At 32.0% G+C, this 23,541-nt stretch overlaps 1 protein-coding gene across 3 annotated transcripts in view; it reads left to right on the top strand.

Annotated features, from left to right (window-relative positions):
* The window catches only part of Nmnat (nicotinamide mononucleotide adenylyltransferase), a 43,255-nt gene extending 29,470 nt beyond the window's left edge, over window positions 1-13,785 (top strand). For all 3 annotated transcript variants that reach the window (XM_069823223.1, XM_069823222.1, XM_069823224.1), the window contains one exon: window positions 1,304-13,785. In XM_069823223.1, coding sequence (XP_069679324.1) covers window positions 1,304-1,333 — 30 coding nt within the window. In that variant the 3' untranslated portion in view covers window positions 1,334-13,785. The remainder of the gene's footprint in view (window positions 1-1,303) is intronic.
* Window positions 13,786-23,541: the final 9,756 nt, after the last annotated feature.

The raw sequence follows: 23,541 nt of genomic DNA, 5'->3' as shown, positions 1-23,541 counted from the left end.
ATCGTGTAATGCAAGATGATTGTGTAGAATATCAGTTCGTCTGATAGAACATTTCAGTGAGAGGACAATGCTGCCTTCCTCTAGGACAGAAAGAAAGCTTTCGCTGCAAGTTAAGTAACCCATTTTCTGCAATTAAATTCTCTGTATACATCTTGATTACACAACTTTTAACACTGGATCACTTCGGAATATGTATGATATGAACTTTCTTGTGTTAAATATTATTAACGTACCTTGTTAACATGTTTCGACCTATTTTCGGTCATCTTCGGAACTGGTCGTTGTTGGTCTTGGCGCCTCTTGTTTCCTATGTGGGTGCATTCGTGGTGTAGAGTCAAAGAGTGTATGTGTTTTGAAATTGAGTTGTGTGTTGAGAATATCGTTGGAGTGTGTTTTCGTGTGTGTATATATTTCATATTGTTCTAGTGTGTTGAGTTTCTGGCTTTTTGGTTGGATGTGCAGTATTTCCATGTCTGTGTTGATGTCTTTGTAGGTCTTTGTATGTCCACATATGCAGAACACATCACAAATGCCAACCACACCTACAAAGACATCAATACAGACATGGAAATACTGCACATCCAACCAAAAAGCCAGAAACTCAACACACTAGAACAATATGAAATATAATAGACACACAAAAACACATCCCAACGATATTCTCAACACACAACTCAATTTCAAAACACATACACTCTTTGACTCTACAATACGAACACACCCACATAGGATACAAGATGCGCCAAGACCAACAACGACCAGTTCCGAAGATGACTGAAAATAGGTCGAAACATGTTAACAATGTACGTTAATAATATTTAACACAAGAAAGTTCATATCATACATATTCCGAAATTCTCTGTATATTCTTGGTGTTGCTTTATACATAGATGTCTAAAAAGGGGACTAAAAGTTAGTGCTCTAAGCTTGTGTGACACTGATGTCGATATTTTATCTATTTAAAATATTATGCACTTTATTAGAATGTTTGCGAATTTGAATTCTTGTTAAATGTTTTATTAACAAAGTCCTTTCCCTGTCTAGATGATTATTCTTGTTTGAGTAACATAGTGAATGATCTGTAAAAGGTTACGCATTTCCCTTTGGTATTTTAATATGTTTAAATGACATTTTATTTCTGAGTTGGAGGAATGTATGTATAGATTTATCTTCGGAATGTTTGGCTACTAAGTAATTGTATATGACATTATTTTGTTACGTTAATATGTACATTTATGTTTACGTGTAATTCTTGTTCTGCAGCAGTAATGGCGTGTTGCATGTGTTATCTGTGTTGTTGCAGGGGCTGAGCAGACCTGCATGCCTACTGTAAGAGATCTGGTTCTTCTCATTGGAAAATGTAGTCGACCCCCGAGCAAGCCTGCCATTGTCGCTTCTTCTTTGCCTGCTCTAGTGTGATGATCACTCTTACAATTTGTTGACGAGCAGTGTTCCCAGCAGCCAGTAATAGTTTTCAATAATATTTCATATATGCGTACATATTTATGTTTTTAAATTGTATAGTGAGAGCTTGTAAATGGCACAGTTCAAATACAGTTACATTTCTTGCCATGTTTCATTTTAAAACCCACTTATAAGAATAAAATCACGTTGTTAGCTACAATTAGAACCGTTACTGTGTAAGTCCGTTTACAGATTAGTATAGAAATATTTAAGAGTATCATGTGAAGATACAATTTTTTTTTAATCTATAGTTCATTATATCTGTACTAGTTTGCCATTAGAAAGTCCATGCTTTAACTTAAAATCCTACCAAATACTATTGCTTTTGTTACGTGGTAACAGGGGATAGTATTTATATCAGTAGATATACACTGTGCCACATCTGTATCTGTAATAAACAATATTTTTCATAGAGAGTAAGTTACGGTAACCTTAAAGATGTATTTATATTTACTATTCTTGTGTGTGAGAAATATGGCTTTATTGCCAAGAGTTCAGCATTAGTTAACATATTTACTATTCTAAATGCTTAGGGCTTTTCTTGTGATATCTTTAATGTTGTGCACACTCCCAGGGATAGATCGTGGAATATTTAGAATGTTAAACTAAAATGACCCATAGAAGAATAAGCAATATTTTGATAATATTTATTCAGGTATGCCTGAAGACTGCACCAAAAAAATCTTTGTGTAAGTTAAGGACTGTCCTCTCAAACAGATATGTAAATAGCGTGTGCTAAAATGTTACTCTTAGAACATATTTGTTGTCTTATGGAAGACTGGTTGTTGGGAACATATGTTCTTATTTTATCTTGATTGAAACCCTTTGGAATGAAAGTAGTCAAGTACTGTTATCTTGTCACCCTTAGTATTTGTACTCAAAGACAAATCTTTAAATTTTCATAAAGTCATCATATTTAAGATATTAGCACGTGAAAAGCGATAATATAATATAGATTGTAAAAAAAAAAGTTCATAGTATTTTAATGCTAAGTATTTGTAATTAAATTAATATAAATTTTGTTTCATGTGAACATTAAGTAAATAATGATCACCAATAACACCATGATCACAGCATTGCCACCCAACTACCATCATCCATCTTATTGTCACCACCACCACTACACTCTCTATTATTACTTGAACTGCTATAAGCACAGGGTACGTGAGAGAGACAGGATTTGTCTTTGATTATAAATATATTATGCATGCATTATAAAATATGTACTTGAAATAGTAATTTCTGAATAGTTTACAACACTAAAATCAATAATCTGGTAGGAAATTATATAAAATATTACAGGTATTAAAAGAAAAGAAGAAGAGAATGTGAAAATCACGTTTTTAACCTGCAAACATAGCATAATGTCTAACATTTTTTAAATATTATTATGCAGATCTTGCTTAGTGAGATTGCTGTTTAAGTTAAATATTTGTAAAAATAGAACGAAAAAAAAAAAAACATAAAATTTGAAGCCTTATAGTAAATAATGAGATAAAATTAAGAATTAATTAGTTATGAAATAACTTAGCATTCTATTTTCTTAATTTGTGAACATTAATTACATTTTTACTTAGTTTAGCCTGTAATAGATACTGTGGCAGAATTGAATATTTATATCTTTATTATTATTATAGATTTTAGTAAATCCTGCACCATATTCCTTTTGCACATTGAATGTTTTTACACAGAATATTCAACTAAACTTAGTATTTGTGGCTCAGCATTGTCAGTTTTGAAGGGAATCAAACACTCGAGTTGAGATGCTAGTCTTGTACAAGTGATATTAGTGTTACAGTATGTTGAAAGGAATTGTGAATTGGCAATTTAGAACATCCATAAAATATTTTTGCAGTGGAAATATGCGCGTCATTGTTACCATAAATACAATGAATAACACACCAATATGCAAGGCATTAATAATGATGTTGATGTAAGTTGATGAGTTGAGGTAAAGTGTAACAAATGTGAAAGCAGAAGAGTAAAAATTATCAGTCTCTATATTTGGATTCCCATGAGAAGAACTTATTTATAACTTTAACTGTTTTGAGACGGGCAAGAAAAAGGTCTTTTAAAGTTCTTTACGCTGTCGAAAAGTATGTTGAAGTTCTCAGAAGGGTAGTTACAGTACACTACATTACATTTTCCTGTTACTGTAGTGCTGTTTTTATTATTTTTGTGTAGTTTGACTATATCTGCAACACATTGAATTCGTATTTACTGATAATTTGTTGGTCCCACCAATAATAAATGCGGATTTCTGCATTTTGATGGAGAGTTCTGATTACTCTTGACACATTCATGAAGTTTATGCCTAAGTCCATAATTATCTTTGAGCAGTGTTGTATCTCCACTTTACTGGAATTCAAAATACATAGAGAGAGCTTTTTTATTAATTTATTAATGAACGTTTTTCGTAAAGCGAAAACTTCTATATAATGTGTGTATGTAATTAATATATTCAGTTGATGTACTAATGTCCCATGTAATGAACATTTTTGTTCAAGTAAATTTTTGTACTGGGCCCTAAACGCAGTAATTGAAGCCCAATGCATGATGATGTTAGTTATTGTGAAGAAGGTGAATGATGTGGTGGTGATTGTGATGAATATAGGCCTATAGCTAGGCTGAGAACAGTGACGTCTGTATCAGTTTCCAAAGAGTGTAATTGCTCAATTATTGAATAGATAATGGTTATGATGTAATGATACTTACAAGAGTAACGAATAAAGTGTTGGTGATTACAATGAAAAATATGGCGAGGATCATAAAGATGGTGTCAGTAATGACAATGACATTGACAGTCATAAAGTGATGATGACGAAAACAATAAAGAAGATTATGGTGATTCTGACAAAAGAAGATAAATAGAATATTAATGAAGGTAAAATAGATGATGCTGATAATTATGCCAATGAAGAAGAAGAAGAAGAAGAAGAAGAAGAAGAAGAAGAAGAAGAAGAAGAAGAAGAAGAAGAAGAAGAAGAAATGATTAGAGGGAAGATGATGCCGTGGATGTGGACGACAGTGGTAACCATGAAATTTGTGATGATCAATAGATAAAGGAAGATGTGTTGGAAATTATTTGATGAATTTCGTATCTACAACTTTATTTTTTTATAATTATTGTATTTATGTGACATATGTCATAACTGTAATTAGGTGGCAAGGAAGAATTAAAGAAGCATCTTTAATTGTCGCAGGGAAAATTCTATGGAGCGTGGTAAAAAGGGCATAAGTCACAAGTCCAAAATAATCATAATGAGCTGAAAATCTAAAGTTCTACATCATTATGAAAGATATGGCTCTTTATACCATCTGAAGTTTTTTTTTTTTTAAACCACCCATTTCTGACCTATGCTCTTTTACCGCACACCATAGAATTATTGTTGATACCTTTTAGATCAGTGACTGTATGTATTAGCTTTCAACAATATATATGATTTATTTATTCAAACATAATATTGGCCTTATTTTTATCACCATTATGTAATTTTCTCAGTTAACTGTTTAACATAATGCGACAAGATAGAAACAATATTAGTTTGTTTTGTATGAATGTGAGTGTGCTGGCTTAATATTAATTAGCCAACCTTCAAAACTATGAAATGCAATATATCAGGATTGTGGCTGTCGCTGGGCAGTAACCTGAACACAAGTTTCAGCGTCACATTGTTGACAAGTAACTCCATCAGTTAGCACAACCATAAAGCACTAATAGATGTTATAGAGTTACCAACAACGAAAAAAAAAATATATATATATTAGTTTGATTTTGAACACTACAAAATAACTCTAATATTATTTCTTGAAATGAATAACAAGACTTTAAAAATATTACATCCAGTATGCCTAAATAACATCCTTTGCAATAAAATTCAGATCCAAGGTGCCATGCCTTGGACTAGAGTTGCAGAATGAGGACTGGTTTGATTCTTCATTGGGAAATAAATTTTCTCCTGAAATTTCGGCCAGCATATGGGACTTGTGCCCACCTGGTATCATGATGAATTTGAACAGTTACGTTGAGTATTGAAATCCAGTTTTTCTGGCAGATGATACATTACCTCCGTACTGGTTGGTTGATCATTCAACTGTGCTTAGGCATGTGGAGGCCAGCAGTCAGCTGGTAGGCCTTGCCTTCCATGGTCTGTCATGCCATGGATTTATTTTATATTATGCCTAAGTACATAAAATCGAGTCTTCAATAATGTTAAAAGTGCTAAATAGCTTATTCATCATATTCACTTTGAGTAGCACTTTTTTTTATCACAGTTTTAAAGTTTTTGTATAATATATAGAGATTCCTAGCATTCTTGCCTAATTATTTTCACAGTTTTTCTTCGTTTTTATAGTTGGATCCTGAATACAGGGTGGAAATGAAATAATCCTGCAGACTTTCAAAGCGAATAGCTAATGTTGTATGCAAGAGAAAAGTGCCGTACCATATTGGGGGAAAGTTAATAATTTTCTCAGAAAAAGATGTTTTTTTCCGAAATGTTTATAACACCCTCTTATTTGGTAACTATTGCAAGTAGGATTGTAATTTTTGCCCATATTGATACAAAGTCTAATAAAGAATCATTTATCTCTCAGGCGTATTTCAATAGCGTGGACGGTTTTCGTGTAAATTTAATTTATCATCATCATCAATAACTTCAGGGTTTAGGCCGATGCCCTGTTCCGCCTCCAGAATTTTATCCGTCAAACTGGTCTCTCGAACGTCTCTTTGGTCTTCCCACTCGTTTTCTTCGTGTAGGTCTATAACACCATGTTCTGAAAGGTATCCTGTCGTTGGGCATTCTTGTTATATGGTCGTACCAATTATTTCTATATTTTTCAATTACAGTTATTATACTCTCGATATTGAGTTCTTGACGTATATCTTCGTTTCTCTTATGGTCCTGTAGTCTAAATCCTGCTAGTGGCCTTAAGAGTCTCATCTCGGCGGCCTCAATTCTTCTCTGTTGGGCTCTAGTCAGAATCCACGTTTCTGAACCATATAACAATGTTGGAATTGCCAGTGTCTTGTAAAATTTGAGTACAGTTTGTCTGTTGACTTTATTTATGAGTGTCCGTTGTCTTGCTTGGGTTGTCAACATGTTATCCGTCTGGCTATCATTCTGGAGGTTCTCAGTAGAGTAAATGTCCCCTGACCACATTACGGGCGCTGCGTAGGGTAAGGATGGTAATGGGGCTGCCATCTCAGGGCTTCCATCCCAGCTCCCCTATGTATTAGCCCCTATAGGGAGGTTGTCTCTTCTGCTGTAGTTGGAGAATTCCACTCCACCGTTGAGGTCTTCACCTCTAACCTTGGGCTTGGGCCCTCCATATTTATGTCCCCTGGAGAGAGGGTGTCCCAGTATTTTAAAGCCCCCAGGAATTGGGCTCCTTGTTGGTCCACGGGTCCTTATTCCCATAGTTATTCGGACCACCCCATCATATCTGGTGGGATCTCTCATCCGCCACCTGAGGGACGTGCCTGATAGGGGTTACAAGGTCCCCCACAGGACCACTAATTTCAAGCCACTGAACGTTGTAAACAGATTGATTATTGTAGCGAGTGAAGAAGGCTCGTGTATAGAGTAAATGTTGTCGGACTGCTAAAACTTCAAACTTATTTTCTGATTAATCATGCATTTAATTACAAAATGTAATATAGGTTTACTATTTCTTTAAATGTACCCTATTGTCCCTTTTAATCTGGAGAGTTATTTCACTTCCACCCTGTATATTGTTTGTATTGAAAACTGGGTTTTTTCTATTAATGTCTTCAAATGTATAACACATATTTTTTAGTTAAATGTTTACTAACAAAGCCAGGAATATGGTTATGAAACATTGCTCTCAGACTTCAAAGCCCTCAAAGGTGCTTGTCGAAAGTGTGATAAATTTGATAACCTAGGTACTCCTCGCCCACCCAAAAGAATCTTTGACTCATTGGGTTATAATGTGGTTTAAGCAGTGACCTTAAAAAGTTTATGAATCGTTTTTTATTATTATTTACTTTTTAGTGTAATTGAAGTAGTATATTGTTTATAAATAGTTACTTGAAGGTATCATTCAGCTCTTACATAGAAAAATTCCTTGTAGAAATATTAAATAATTTTACAGTAATCGTACAGTAAAATAACTTTATTGAAATGAGAATAATTTTACAGAATGTTATCATCAACACCCATGACACTTAGTTTAGTATTTATCTTCTATAAATATACAAAAAAAAAATAGGCTATATACATAAATAACTTTTTATTCATTAAACACATTAATTACGAACATACCGTTTACATCAAGTCTATGAATCATTTTATCGTTATATTGCTATGTGCTTATAATTTATTAAAGTGAGATTAATTCAATTTGTATCGGATTGTATTCACAACAGAAAAACTTGTACATTTACTGTGTTCTATCCAAATTTCAACTTAAAATACATAATGACATGTTGCAAGTGAAGTTAAGAGATGTACAAAAATATTAAATTTAAATATGACTTTGAGAATCATCATCCAACTTTAGATTAATTAATATCTTTATCTTTCATGAAGTTTAAAAGTGGAATACTTGGAATACTTACTGTCCCTTTGTTTGCTTGCATGCATAAGTCATAGTTGGTATCACAGATTTATTCATATTTTAGTTTCGTATGTTAACAGATCATTTAGTTTTATTATTTGTATTGTATCAAATTATTTAAGGTAGTTTTCAAATGCTCAATCAAAATATCAACTGTTAGAAATTAGAGTACTTAAGGAATGATAGGTCTGCTTCGTAACTTTATTGGTACCATCTAATTTTGCATTATTATTTATTATTATTATTATTATTATTATTATTATCATCATCGTCATCATCATCATCATCATCTTTTAAAAGTGGCTTTTATATTACTAGATATATGATTAATTATCTTATCACAGTGGACAAGAGCTTTCTTCATAGTAGAACAACATTCAGTTTTTAATGCAATCTATTTAATCTGAGCTGTAAACTGTTTCATATGACTTTTCCTAAGTATAACTAAGAGAGAATATAAAACTGAGGTAACTCTATCCACTTCTATACTATTATTCAAATAATGATGAACTGACATTTTGTACAAAATGCTTTTCATAAGGAGACATTGATTCTAATACAGGATAACAATAATATTTGAAGAAAATCAATATGACACATTTCTGTCAGTATATTGTTCAGGAATGTTGTTAATTATTATAACTTACTCACCATTAATGTGACGTAGTATTATACACAGATTCAGTTTTTATGTGTTTAGATCACCACTTTTACCTTACAGCGAATTTAAAATATGAATTTTTGTGTTTGGTAAGGATTTATTAAACTAAAAGCTTGAATATCACTTCTTTGTTCTTCACGCCTACAATCTATTTAAAAAAAAAGTACATAAACTTTGCAAGTATTTATAAATATTTGTCACCACATTTTGTAGTTACTACAAATGATAACATTTGTGTTCTATGTTACTTGAAGCATATAAGAAGAAAAGGAGATAACTTCAAATCCTATTAGAGTTGTATTCATGTTTGTATGACTTTTAACAGATATTTTGACATTACAATGGAAGCTTGTGATAGTGTGGTTTATTTGACAGATTTATATGTAACAATTAATGAAAATTTATGGGTAGACAGACAAGAATGGAGGGAAAAATTAAAAAATCCTGAATTTTGTAATTATGAGTTACGGAAAAATGTGTATACATTGTAAAAACCGGGGAAAAGAAATCCTTAATGTGCAAATGGGAATTTCTGATTTTAATAAGTATTTACTGTATTTGCTGGCATATAAGACAACCCCACCCTTTTTTTTTTGTACATATTTATATGAAAAGAACTTTATCACTGAATATTATAACAAATTTACAGCATTTCAAATTTAAGTAATACGTAGCTTTACTTTCATCAAATATCTAATCTAACTAGGAAAGAATATATTTTAATCTTCTTCGTCAAAACCCAGAAATTCATCTCCAAAGCTAAACGAAGAGTCACTTGAAAACCTCTTCTAAATAAGAATCTGATTCCCCATACAACAGATTGCCCTTTGTACCATACAGTGCATTACTAATGCCACAGTCCTCAAAATGATTTAACCACTATCTCAGTTTTCACAACATTCCATGAAGCTTTGATCCATTCACAAACTCAGTATCAGTGTATAAGACTCACACTGCTTTCCTGCTTTTCAGACCTATTTTTTCAAAGAAGGAGAGTATATCTTGTACACCAGAAAATATGGTAATTCTGCATAGAATCTTATGTAACGTGTATTAAAAATAAATAGTTGCCATAACTTATTTATGGGGTGAAGATTTCGAACTTGTTATGCTTTTTATCTTCCACCAGATCTTCAGAATCTAAGTTGGTGACCAATTTGGAAAGATAATTTTAAATGTTATTTCGCTATATCTACAGTATAATAATACTAATACAAATTCTTAAGGTACTCATGTACTCTTAATTTTTCATTTTCCTTCAAGAATTTGAATTTTTTATTTTTATGTCATCTAAAATTTTGAATTTTCTAGTTTTCAAAAATATATCAGTTTTGTCTCTATGATATTTGGTTAATTAATTAGCTGAGTTTTTATTGGCAGGAAACGCCTTTTCTTTAAACCAGAAGTGCAGTTCTGCAAGTGTCAGTCCATCACATCCTGTCAATTTTATATATTTTTCGCGTAATAACAATTCGAATTTGGCAGGAGAGTTTGACTGCATTATTTTTCATACAGCCAAGGAATTGTGTGCTTGGTTTGTTAACACAAAGTGCACTTAGAATTGAGATATTTTCGTCATTATTGCGCCTGAAACTGATTAATGTAGCTAAGTGTCAAAAATACAAACATTGTCCTATTGCTTAAGAAAGTTAATTTAAAACTCGAAGACCTTAAATTTTTATTTTTGTGTTTGACATTTTCAGAACATAAAATGATATTTTTCTTTAATGGGGTAAGATAGGGAAAAACTGTTTTCACAACTTGTTCTGTGTTCTTTTAGGAGTAAGACAGTTGAAGAAATTTTGTTCTAAAATAAAAACTATGAACCAAGGACTAAAACGAATTTCTGTTTTTGCTTTAAAAAATTCCCCCCTGTCCCTCAAAAAATATTTCAGGGATTTATTTTGTGTCAAGTAATCGGGGGAAAAAAAAGAGTTTTAAAAAACTGGTTAAGAATTGCACATGTTTCTCCCATGTTAGATAAGTACCTTAAATGCAGTATACAGACTGTATATTGAATTCTATCGGTTTAGTCATTGCACAGTTATATATTACAAAATAAATCCGATATCATTTGCTACAATATGTGTATCCAATATTTTAATGAGCTTCCATTGAGAATGCATTATGTGAATGATAAGGAAATAATGATGATGTGCCCTCTATCTCACCCTTTCACTGTTAATTTATAATATTAACTAGTTTAATTTTAACACGAGCTTACAAGTTCATTAGATAATTTATCCTCCATAAACATTAGTGTTATAAATGTACCAGTAGTTTAGTATTACTTGGTAATTACATCATTTAGAAATTATGGTTGAGACTATAATATTTTCAGATTGTAATTAATAATTAAAAATGTATTTAAAACATACATAAAACAAGAACAATATTAAAATTATGACAATTGAGAAGAAAGTTTCATGAATGGTTGTTATGAAGGAGTCTTAGCACATTATTCGATGCTAAGTATAGGAGAGTATGCGAAAGTGCGATTAGTAATTTCTATATTGTGTGTACGAAATGTTGTACTGATGCTGCTTAAAGATGCTAAAAAAATAATTTAATTACGTGTGAAAAGAATTTGGTGTAGCTTAGGATTTTGTTGGTGCGACACAAGAAGTATTGAAGTCTTGTATGGATACTTCTGTTAATGTTACTCCAAAATCTGAAGCTTCAACCAGATGGTTCCTATTTTTAATTGGTTTGTAAATAGTGTGATTAGTTTTTCAAAAATTTAATATAGGAATTCCTTTTGTAAGAAATACAACTTGTTTGAAAGGACCATCATATTTAAAAAAAAAAAAATGTAGCAATGAATCGTGTTTGAGGCTTTACGGCATATTTCACAACAGGCTGTGTTCACAAACTGGAGCAATGATGGTGATTGTTTTTTTTTTTTTTTTTTTTTTTGTTTTATCAGATCCGTATTCAAATATCACTAAATAAAACTGGGACAGAGAGGTAGGTTGGTACAAAATTGTTATGCCAGCAGTAATATAAAACGACATTCTTAATCATGTTTTGAATTGCACACTGCTCATACTTGTATTAGTAAATCAGTTTTCTGTTTCTTTTCATGTATTTATTAAATTTAATCCTTCTTGAAATTTTGGAAATTATGCAATAAATAAGTACCTAAAGTTAGAAGCAATGCCAAACTTTATTACTTCTTTTAGATTATTTTTATTGAAATCATACACGTTTGTAATTATTTCCCCCCCCCCCCACTTTTAAAATAAAATTATATAAATATTATTGCATTTAGTTGCATGAATTAATTTCCAAGGTCTTGTAGTTTTATTTATGGTATGGTGGCAGATGGTTCAATTTCCACTAGCTTACATATTCCATAATTCCTCTCTTTTATTGTGAGACCTAATATTGCATGTTTCTTACATCAGTAAAGAAAAATGTTTTTACGGATTTCAACATTACTGGTATCAGTTATTTAAGAATGGCAGAATCGTGTTTTAATACAAGACTTTTCCTTTTGAAATCATCATTCTGTTGCCACATATATTTTCTGTCTTCCTTTCCTTTCCATCTTTCTTTCCTCTGCACCTTCTTAAGAGTGAGATGTCATTTATTGACCAAAATCTTAATAATATATTCTCTAAACTTTAAATTTATTTTCTGAATAATATGAATATATCAAATTCGTACTTTAATTTTCTTTTCTTATGCTTGAGAGGTTGTATAGTGTTTGACGACTCACGTTACATTTGCATATATTTTATGTATAGATTGAAGCCCCAAGAAAAATTGAATAGAGCGTTTTGGTAGAAAGTTTTGATTATTATTATTATTATTATTATTAATCTGATATGAGAGAGATGAAGAGAGAAGTGTAACAAAGTTTCAATATAACCATACCAAAATCCAATCAAAAGTACTTAATAGCTTTATGTATTAGGGCCTACAGATTATCAATTAAATTGTAATATTTCATATATCTCTGATCAGTGATGCCTTGGATTTGCTCATCTCAAAAGAGCAGAAATTCTATTTTAAACCTTTCAAAGTTGTATCATAGTATGAAATCGAGCATTTCATCCTTATTGATTTCATAATTACGCAATGGAAGACAGCAAATCATAACAAGTAAAATTACGTTGTTATTTGATAGAATAATTTAGTTCTGAGTATACATTTTCTCAGTAGGACAATGTTTATTTTTCATTATATTGCATATTTATTTTGACATAGGGCAATAATCATGCTGTCATGCAAAATCATATCAATTTATCATCTCTTTAGGTCAGTGTACTGTTGCACGTAAATTTATTATGATTAACTAATGTATTATTGTGTGGTTGCTTAATTTCCCCTTCATTTGAAAATTTTCTTTAATTTTTTAGCCTTTGGTGAAGTGTAAAAATATATCATAACTTTTCTCATAAGGGTAAAAATATGTATATTTTATTTAACAAGAATTAGGCTACTTCTGTTATTCTGTACATAAAATAAAATGCCTTCTGGAACACGAAGCTAGTACTGAATATTTTGTCAGTCAGAAGTAAAATAATTTTATTTATAATTTTACACGTGTAGTATTACGTCTTACATTAGCTTTTTAATTTTGGCTTGAAAGGGAAATTAAGCAAGCATTAGTGCTTTGTGATAAATACACGTAATAGGTGCCTGTATATAAATGTTGCATTATAGGAACACTGGGTCACTATTTTGTATATAATTATTGTGTTTTGTAGATTCAGTGAATGGTAGAAAGGTGTGATGCTTCCCAAAATCTTACTGTATTTTTAATGATAATCTGAATTACTTGTCTGTGATACTAGAATGCAAATTCTTTGTGGTTTGGAACTTTTGTAACATAACATGTTCAGTTATATAAATTATGTGAACGCATTTTTGTGATACATTACCATTCCATTTAATTTATACGTCTCTTGTTTGTGTGATTAGAAGTTCCTGCAGATGATGATTTGTTTTATACAGAAGCTTTTTTTTTCATTACGCTGTGGTGAAACATTTATCTTTAGAGCTTATTTGTAAAGATGTCCTTATAATTAAACATTGATAGTGGTTTTAAATAAAGAATTTAATTGATTTAAAGAGTTTGATCTTGATTATGTGTTAATTTAATTACTAATATGCACTATCTTGACTTTTTTTAATTAATTTACATTTGTAAAAATGTGAACCATGATAATATATCAGTGAGACTATTAGCTGTTTTCTTTGTGACATTGGATGGTTGGTGTAGTTTTAAATAAAATATGATACCAATGACATAATATTCATTTGTGTTGTTGTTTAGTCAACTGTCCAAAGACAGGTCTGAACTTCACAAGTGACACCAACATAGCATCACTTATGATGCAACTAGGCCAGGAGATAGTGGGGTAGGGTGGCCAGTTCCTTTCCCCCCCTCCATTGCATACATCGCCAATTATCTACATATTCCACTAATCATACTTCAGTTGTATACAAACAATTGTTTTTCTTCTGACACATATTGTCAAGTGAGATGTACTGCCTGATAATAGATGTAGATATCAGCCAAAACCTAACCAGGTAATTAGCCCAAGTGGGAATCAAACCCACACCTGAGCGCAACTCCTGATAAGCAGGCAAGCTCCTTAGCCGACTGATATACCATATTGCTTCTTTGGTTTTGCTGGTAGTAATTCCAGTGTCACTCTCCCTGCATCCTCTTTTATTTCTTGCAGTTCGCTTTCAGAATTATGGTATTTTCCAACTCCAGCCATAATGTTTTATAAATCTTCCACCAGATGTCATTCAATGCAACACTTTTCATGTCTATTAATAGTCTAATGGCAGTGTAAATAAATTATTAAATTATCTGATTATTTATGAAATATAACTGAATGACTGTCTGAAAAATAATGTACGACACACGTGTCAAAATGATTTTATTTTATGAGTAGGGATATCTGCAAAATAAGGTCTCCAGATCTCGTTTTGCAAACAAACCTACTCACAAAATAAATTGCCATTTTTAATACTTGTATTGCAAATAACTGTTCGAGATAGGTGGTTACTAAGGTTCGGATGAAGTAAATGTATTAGGATAGGCATCCTTGGTCTGTGCATTTTGTTTATAAAAATTAACTAGTCCCATGTCCCCCAGCCGACAGTAGTAATGACGTATATTCAATTCCTATTGGCTGTAATGTCCATTCACTGGTGTTTTAGCTAGGGGGTGGAGAGCGCTCTTGCCAGCAGGTAGAGTTTTAGCTAGTGAAAGGGGATAATGTTTACTTAGTCTGAAGCAAGTCGAGGCACGTGACATTAATCCAACTATCTATCTTCCTTACCTTTAGTAAACTTGTGAACACACCAACATTTCGTAAACACAGAAAGCATAGTACTTTGTTGCATACTTTGTAAGAGCTACTTTATCAGAACCATAGTGATTACAGAGACATCATAGTCTTAGTGATTTTACAAACCATAAACTATTAATATAAAATATTAAATATAAGCAGATAAAACATCATTTACTCACCGAAATTAAGAAAAGAGATTCTGAGACTGCTTTCTTGTTCCAAACACTTGCTTTTTTTACTCCTCACTCTCTGCAATTCCTTTTGAGAAATAGAGGCAATATTTTCCCAGTGCTATTTTTCAGTTCTTCCAGGCTATGTGGATTATTTTTATACTTCATCTTTTAAAGTGCCCAGGGTGTTAGATCAGGAGATTAGGGGACCACATACAGTGTTGCCACGACCTATTCACGAATATCAGGAGAAAACCATCGAAAAGAAACAGGAGATTACAGTAGATTAATTAAACATTAATTTTCTCTTCTTATAATATTAATTACAAAACAGTGTATACTGTAAGAATGATGATACTGTTTTATTATTATATAGCACATTACTAACCAATGAAATGGAACAATTTTGCTAAATATTACTACTGTCATCTTCATTTAGCGTATGTAAGACATGAGTTTTTTTGTATATTAAACTATTTTCGATAGAACGAGATTTATTTTAAAGATGATATTAAAGACAGTACTGCATTAGCTGCGATTATAACAAACGAAGAATTATTCCTTTTCCTGTTATTTGCATAACTACCCTTTAAACTGTTCATAATTTTTCCACTCTGATTTATAATTCTGGGATGGAGTATTTACTTTTTTCTTTCTTGCTGGGACATTTTCACTCATTTTAAAAGATATGTAACACAAAAATACCATTACCTACACTTTACCCTCTCACTGTTTCACGTGTTCTTGCGTCTTTAAGCATCTTCGTGACGCGTTATGAGCAGGGAGACACAACGAGCTAGAAGAATATCCTTACCGGTACTTCTAGCTCGTTGGGGGACAAATGAAAACATTGTTTGACTTGTGTATAAGATGCAAAAGTAAGACATGGTGACAGTATAATATGTAATAAATTGAAAATCCGAGCATAGAACTAAGTGACTGCAGCATGCCAAAAAGAAGGAGAAATTCGGACTTTTGAAAAAGAAAGGAGTAGAGCAGTAGATTCAATGGAAAAACAGGAAATCTCCTGCTTAATCAGTAGGTATGGCAACACTGACCACATATTCCTACTGATAATTATATTCTCGAATACTGAAGTTTCTAAATGACGTTTTAATTGCTTCTATTGAATCGTATTTTACATTAATAGTTTGTGGTTTGTTAAATCACAGATACTGCGCTATCTTTGTAACTAGCGTGTAGGGGTGCACCTCCAACAGACGTAGTAGGTTTCTGAGTATGACAAATTGCTCATCTGGTACATTTGGAACAGATTTGAAAGAAGAACTCCAGAGATTACAATATATGACGAGACACTTTATTTATTATCATATTTATACTGTATATTTCTAAACTCGCTCTGAATAATACTGCCCTTTACAAAGGATTAACAATAATGTGAATATATACATTAATTATTTATAAAACCCAATGTTAAAAATGTATGCACACATTCGTCATAAGCAACTTGTATCACAACATTTGAAGGTGCAATGAACAATGGGAAGAGAAAACTACTGTAATGGTCTTCTATAAAAATTTGTTAGTGTTTTGAAGACTGAGTATTTAAAATAGTAAGATAATGCGGTATACTACATTTTACGTGTAAAATATCACTGATGAATGCACGCATCCTTTCTTTAACTTTATAAACTGAAATATTTGAAGAGATTTTTCGTCAAAAGGACGCAGATATCTGCACAATTTTACATAATAACATTAATAATTATATGCTTCATGTATGAAATGCACTTGAATGTGCAATTAAAACTTTAGAGACATCAACTACAGTATACTATTTACAGGCAGAAATTTATTACAGAATTAGACACCAAGTTCTTATTAATCATTCCACCTACATCATAAATTCTTCTATTTCTCTTACTGGAGTACTCTGTTATAAACTGAGGTTAAATTTCACTGGTTTTCCTTCGAAATGTTAATAAATCTAGTTCAATGGTTATTGTATGTTGTATTTAAGGACATGTTTTACGAATGTGATGATAATAACAATATAGCGATATGTCTGAATTCAGTTTATGACTGTTTGCAATAATAATAATATTCAAAATTTGTATGCACTATACAGCTTTCAACGGAATGCACACTGGTTCGAGTCCTCATGGGGGAAGAAATTTTCTCATGAAATAATGTGATTATTTTACACATTTTGAAACAAATCAATACCTTGTAAACAATTTACAGTCCATACATGAAAAACAAAAACTGAATAGACTACAGTGGACTTTATGTTGTCAGCAAACAGCTGGATACATTACGAAGATTGATTGATTGTTCCTTTCTGCTAATACTCAAGTAGGCTAATTGGACGATCATCCAACCAGTATGGAGGTATAGTGTGGTTAGCACGATGATCCCCTCCCCCCCCCCCCCAGCCATTAAGGCTGGTTTGCGAAACCGGATTTTCACTACCTATCGTAGCTCCCCAAGTGCATCATAAGGCTGGGTGGACACCAGTCCCATACACTGGCCGAAAAGTAAAATTCTTGTTGAATATATTTCCTACTTGAACTACTTAAAAAAATTCTAAAAATTATGTGAACAGTTATGATACATTTTTCAATGTAAAACTACTATTCAGAAAATGCACCTTTAACATATCTATTCGTTCAAATGCTGTATTTTCCATCCTGCTGATCTTGTAGAATGTTACAGGATTCAATAACAGGGATTTAAGTAAAAGTAAAATTCTTGTTGAATATATTTCCTACTTGAACTACTTAAAAAAATTCTAAAAATTATGTGAACAGTTATGATACATTTTTCCAAATCAATCTTTAAATTTCACATAATGCTTCGAGTTATTTTATATAAAAATTACAGTGATCCTCTATATACACACATTGAAATGTACTGATTAAAATTGATACATTTTGTACCAGTGGTTACCAAAGTAGAACAGAGGAAACGGTAGGATATTTATAATATGCTGTGGTTTGTGTCTAAAGATATCTAATAATTATGTTTATAAAGAAAAGCAGATGAGCCTTTCTCATTATTAACGTTATCGCTGTAATAGGCCAGTAATATAATTAAGAATCAACCAAAACATTGATCTGTATTACAAACTGATATAAAGTAGGCTACTACCCAAGAGTAATTTTTTACATAAGTAAATCCAGTTATAACTGTACAATGGAAAATTCTTACTTTTTGTTATACTATGGGATATGCACAAACAAACAAGCAAAAAATCATAATGAAGGTAAAATGGTGAGGTTATAATATTATCATTCCTTCAAACACTGGTAAATCAATAGCCACAAGTGTGGATATGTAATCTGATGAAAAACCATCATCTTTTGAGCGTACAAAAGCGCAATTTCGTATTTATATTAAATTTACTTTGCTATAGAAATGAGAACACAACAATTTTAGATTTATCCTCTAAATATTATCATGGATAAAGGATGCGTATTTCTATTGCTACTTTCCTCTTTTACTTGAAACTAGTGTATTTTCAATGATGAAACAAACATGTGCACACCAGAGTCAGCACAGATACCAATAAACCTTCTAAAATTTCAGAAGAAATATAACATTTTCTATAAAACATCTGTTCATTTTCGTAAGACAATTAAATTTTTTTTACAGTTGGTAACACTTTTAATACAATGAGTTGCAGCAAACATTCCCAGTGTTTCTATTAGCCAATCAATGGCAGATCACCCTGTTACTGCTGCTGGTTGCATCTCCGATCTCACAGTGATTCACTGGATTAAAACTTACGTACATGTTACATTAATAACATTTGGTGCTCACCCTCCTCACAGCTGCTGGAAGTGTTGCCCATAATTCACATCGTTGTAAGAAACCATCATTCACATGGATCAGTTCCTCTACACTAATAGAACGAATTTATGTTCGAATTTTTTTCTCTAAGTTTCTTCCAGTGTATGAAGATTAGTTGCATACACTTTATTTTTCAGTGTTCTCCAGAAATAGAAATCACATGGTGTTAGGTCTGGGGAATGAGCAGGCCATAGCTTCTACTAATAATTCTATGGCCAAAAATATGTGTGTGTGTATCCAATGCCTACCGACTTCAGTTATTACGTGATTTAGATTACGTGATAGATGGCAAGACTGTGACCCATTTTCAAGTTGCACACCATTTCGGTACGCCACGCTGTGTATGATGTGTAATAATGATGATGATGACGGTTATTATTATTATTATTATTATTATTATTTCGGCTGACAGAAAACCAGGAAAATTTGCTGGACTCACTGTATTTATAAAATTTCATCAAAGAACAACAGAGATACAAAAAAATGAACAATAACTGGCAGTGAATGTAATTTCCTGAAGACAACAAGAGCAGTAATAACAATAATGATAATTATTATGACCACTAATGTGAACATGATACAATCATGATGACCACAATGATTTAGTATTAATATACAATATTATTTAGTGTTTTAAAAGAAGAAATGCATGTTTTTTAATTGTCTTGCATACACTTCCAAATGTTATACGGGGCTTTCATTTCAAAATTTTCCAGTCTATATAACTAATTATTTAAATTGAATTCAATTTAAACAAAAAACACGTCAATTTAGATATTGAGAGGGAAGTCTGAAACCAGGCTTAATTACTTCATTTTAGATTTCACCCCCCAGCCACTTTGAAATTTCAAATGGCACACCTATATTTTTATACTTAAATATTATGAAAGAGCGTTCAATTGTTTATACACCTCATTCATTTGTTTTCACATCTTTTGTTTTCTATTGTCGCCTAGCAACCTGTATTTTTGTTATTATCAGTTGATTTTAGAATGAAAACACAGCTTATTTTGTGTAATTTCCGAAATTTAATCAATAAGGATGATTTATATTCTCTCTTGAAGGGTATACACCATTTTAAAATAATTTAATACACAAACACAACTATTACATGAAATGCTCAATAAGTTTTTGTAGCTTTATTCTCTTCAGCTCTAATCAACAATAACAACAATCCAGGTTGCCAGGCGATGATAGAAAACAAAATATGCGAAAACAAATGAATGAAGTGTATAAACAATTGAATGCTCTTTCATATTTAAGTATAAAAATATAGGGGTGCCATTTCAAATTTCAAAATGGAGGTGGCTGGGGGGTGAAATCTAAAATGCAATTAAATCTGGTTTCAGACTTGCCCTCAATATCTAAATTGAGTGTTTTTGTTTAAATTGAATTCAGTTTAAATAATTAGTGATTTAGACTGGGAAGTTTTGAAATGAAAGCCCTGTATAGCCTAACACTTATGTAAATCTTCATTAAACAATGTAGATATAACTGATATGTATATACTAAGGTTGCTATATGTCACAAGTGAAAATCAGGGACAAGTTCAAGGTGAGTCATCCAAACGATCTTGGGAGCATTGTCACAGATGTCTTTTATAACCAAAAGAATTGCAACATGCTTTGCAGATGGTACAACAATCACTGCCATCCTGATTGCAGGCCAATATTTAACTTAAAAATGACACCATATTTTTAAAACTACTACAATGTATTCCAATAATTTATTTCAATTTCATAAATGTGTTATTTGCCAATAAAAGTGAACATGTAGGGTTACTGTATTAAATTATAAAATATTATATATTAATTCTTCACATCAGTATAAAAATAAGAAATTAAGAAGACATCATACTCCAAAAAGAGTGGTGTCAGTCACATAAAAAAAAAAGCAAAGAAATTATAAAACTTAAGTTTTCATTCCGTGATAAAGGTATAACTACAATTACAGATGATAATACAAACATGACGAGATGAATATGCTACTTATTGGTGATTGTACTTCATAATTTCTTTCATCACATAGGCTATATACCAGAAGATAAAATTTAAACAATTTCACAGAGTAGGCCTATACTCGTATAATTTTAGTATTAAGTTAATTATGGCACCTCATAATATGTGTCACGTCTTTGGCACTTAACAATTAAAACTTTGTTAATATCACGTTATTTATATATTCTCAATTGATGAGGAATGCTATGAAGTAATAAAATCATATTTAAATAGTTTTATGATTTAGATTCCAGTTATGTAAGCATTTACAAACTGAACACTATATCTTTAATTGAAAAGCTTGAAACAATAACATGCCATGACACAGTATCATTACATTAGAGTTCACAGTTGCTTTACATGTTTCATAAATCATAAGTATACAGAGCGTTCATTTCAAAACTTCCCAGTCTAAATAACTAATTAAATTCAATTCAATTTAGTTAAACAAAAAAAAACGTCAATTTAGATATTGAGGGGGAAGTTTAAAATCAGTCTTAATTGCATATTAGTTTTCATCCCCTTACCCCCAGCCACCCCCACTTTGAATTTCAAATGGCACTCCTATCTTGTGATACTTAAATTTGAAAGAGTATTCAGTTGTTTATACACCTCATTCATTTCTTTTCACATCTTTTTGTTTTCTATCATCGCCTGGCAACCTGGATTGTTATTGTTGATTAGAGCTGAAGAGAATAAAGCTGTATAACGATTATTGAGCATTACATGTAATAGTTGTGTTTGTGTATTAAATTATTTTAAAATGGTGTATACCCTTCAAGAGAGAACAGAAATCATCCTTATTGATTAAATTTAGGAAATTACACAAAATAAACTGTTTTTTCATCCTACAATCAAGTGACAATAACAACAATACAGGTTGCCAGGCGATGATAGAAAACAAAGGATGCGAAAACAAATGAGGTGTATAAACAATTGAATACTCTTTCAAATTTAAGTATCACAAGATAGGGGTGCCATTTGAAATTTCAGAGTGGCGGTGGCTGGGGGTAAGTAGGTGAAAACTAATATGCAATTAAGACTGGTTTTAACCTTTCCCCTGAATATCTAAATTGACGTGTTTTTTTGTTTAATTAAATTGAATTTAAATTATATAGTTATTTAGACTGGGAAGTTTTGAAATGAACACTCTGTATATGTTATACACATGAAGTAGCTATCCCACAAGATGATAGTACAGTGAATAAAATTTGATTTTCATTTTTCTTTATGGAGGAAAATATTTCAAGGGGAATGTGCTTATGCAGGGTTTCACCAATATGGTGGTTCCTACAGAAATATGCAGCTAAATTACTAAAAAGAAAACTAATTTACGAAATTTCTCTAGTTCAGAATATAACCCTTCAGAAGATGATGGATCTACATAAAGTGGCATAGATGCTCTTTAAAGATGATATGTTTACAGCTCGACCAAGTTAAGTCTGCGAGCCGAGAGGGGAAGTTGGAGGCAGTTCTGTAGTGAAAGGAGGCGGTAATGAGAGGAGACCAGTACAGTCTCATATGACAGCAAAGTTTTCCTACTGTGCTTCAGTTCATAGAGCGGTAACAATTTAAGAAGCTTTGAAATAGACAGTACTTCTGCTTCTGCTTGACAGTGAGGTTTGGCGTTCTGATTAGCAAGCATGGGCGTAGGAGAGAAAGTTGCATGAGGGTGGAGGCTGGGAGACAGCGTAACTGTTGCCTTTATCTGAAGACAAGGACAAAAAATGCGTGCGCTCCGTAGTGTGTTTTAAACGATGTGCACACGTTGAAATCTGAGCATCAAGTGACCTATGTGGCAACTGTGTTTTGCCTCTACATTCCATCCCAATATCCCCACTTGACTTGGACAAGCTGTAACCATATTTGTTTCAGACTACACACGAGCTTGACAAAGCCACGATGGCGGACATTTTTTAGATATGTACTTTTCAAAGAGAAGTGAAGTTACCATAACTATTTAAGAGATCACGAAGTCCCATTGGAGTCTTTGAAGTTAAAATTATATACATAATTTCTTAACTGTGGCTCTTGGAGGAGGTGGTATAATTAGTACCATGCTGTAACCACTTTATCCTGTCCCCTCTTTTAGAGAAAGACCCTGTTATTCAATGTAAAGGAAATTTAATGGATTCTCTGAAGGCAGAGCAGTTAAAGAAATAATACACAGTTGTTCCACATAAATGCAGATCTAAATACCGAAGTCTTCTAAAGGGGGAGGAAGCTGCTTTTTCGATTTTTTCTGGAATATGGGTAACTACAATGTACAACATGACTGAATAATAAATTCAGCATACTTTGTATATAGTTAATACTAATGTATTCATGAAACAGTTAATGCAACAATTGAAAAGTGTAACCTCAAAACATGTTCAGTCCATTTTTATGAAAGGACTGAGTTAGTTTTTTTTTTTATCCACCGCTCTACAGACTGAGCAAGTTTTCAATTGACATACACAATAACACAAACTTTTAGACAAGGATTGGCAATGTTTTGGAAGAAAAGAGGCATAAAATAAGACAGAGATAAAAATCTGATC

This window comes from Periplaneta americana, chromosome 4 (genome assembly GCF_040183065.1).
Source record: "Periplaneta americana isolate PAMFEO1 chromosome 4, P.americana_PAMFEO1_priV1, whole genome shotgun sequence".
NCBI lineage: Eukaryota > Metazoa > Arthropoda > Insecta > Blattodea > Blattidae > Periplaneta > Periplaneta americana.
This window is presented reverse-complemented; position numbering and strand designations above follow the sequence as displayed.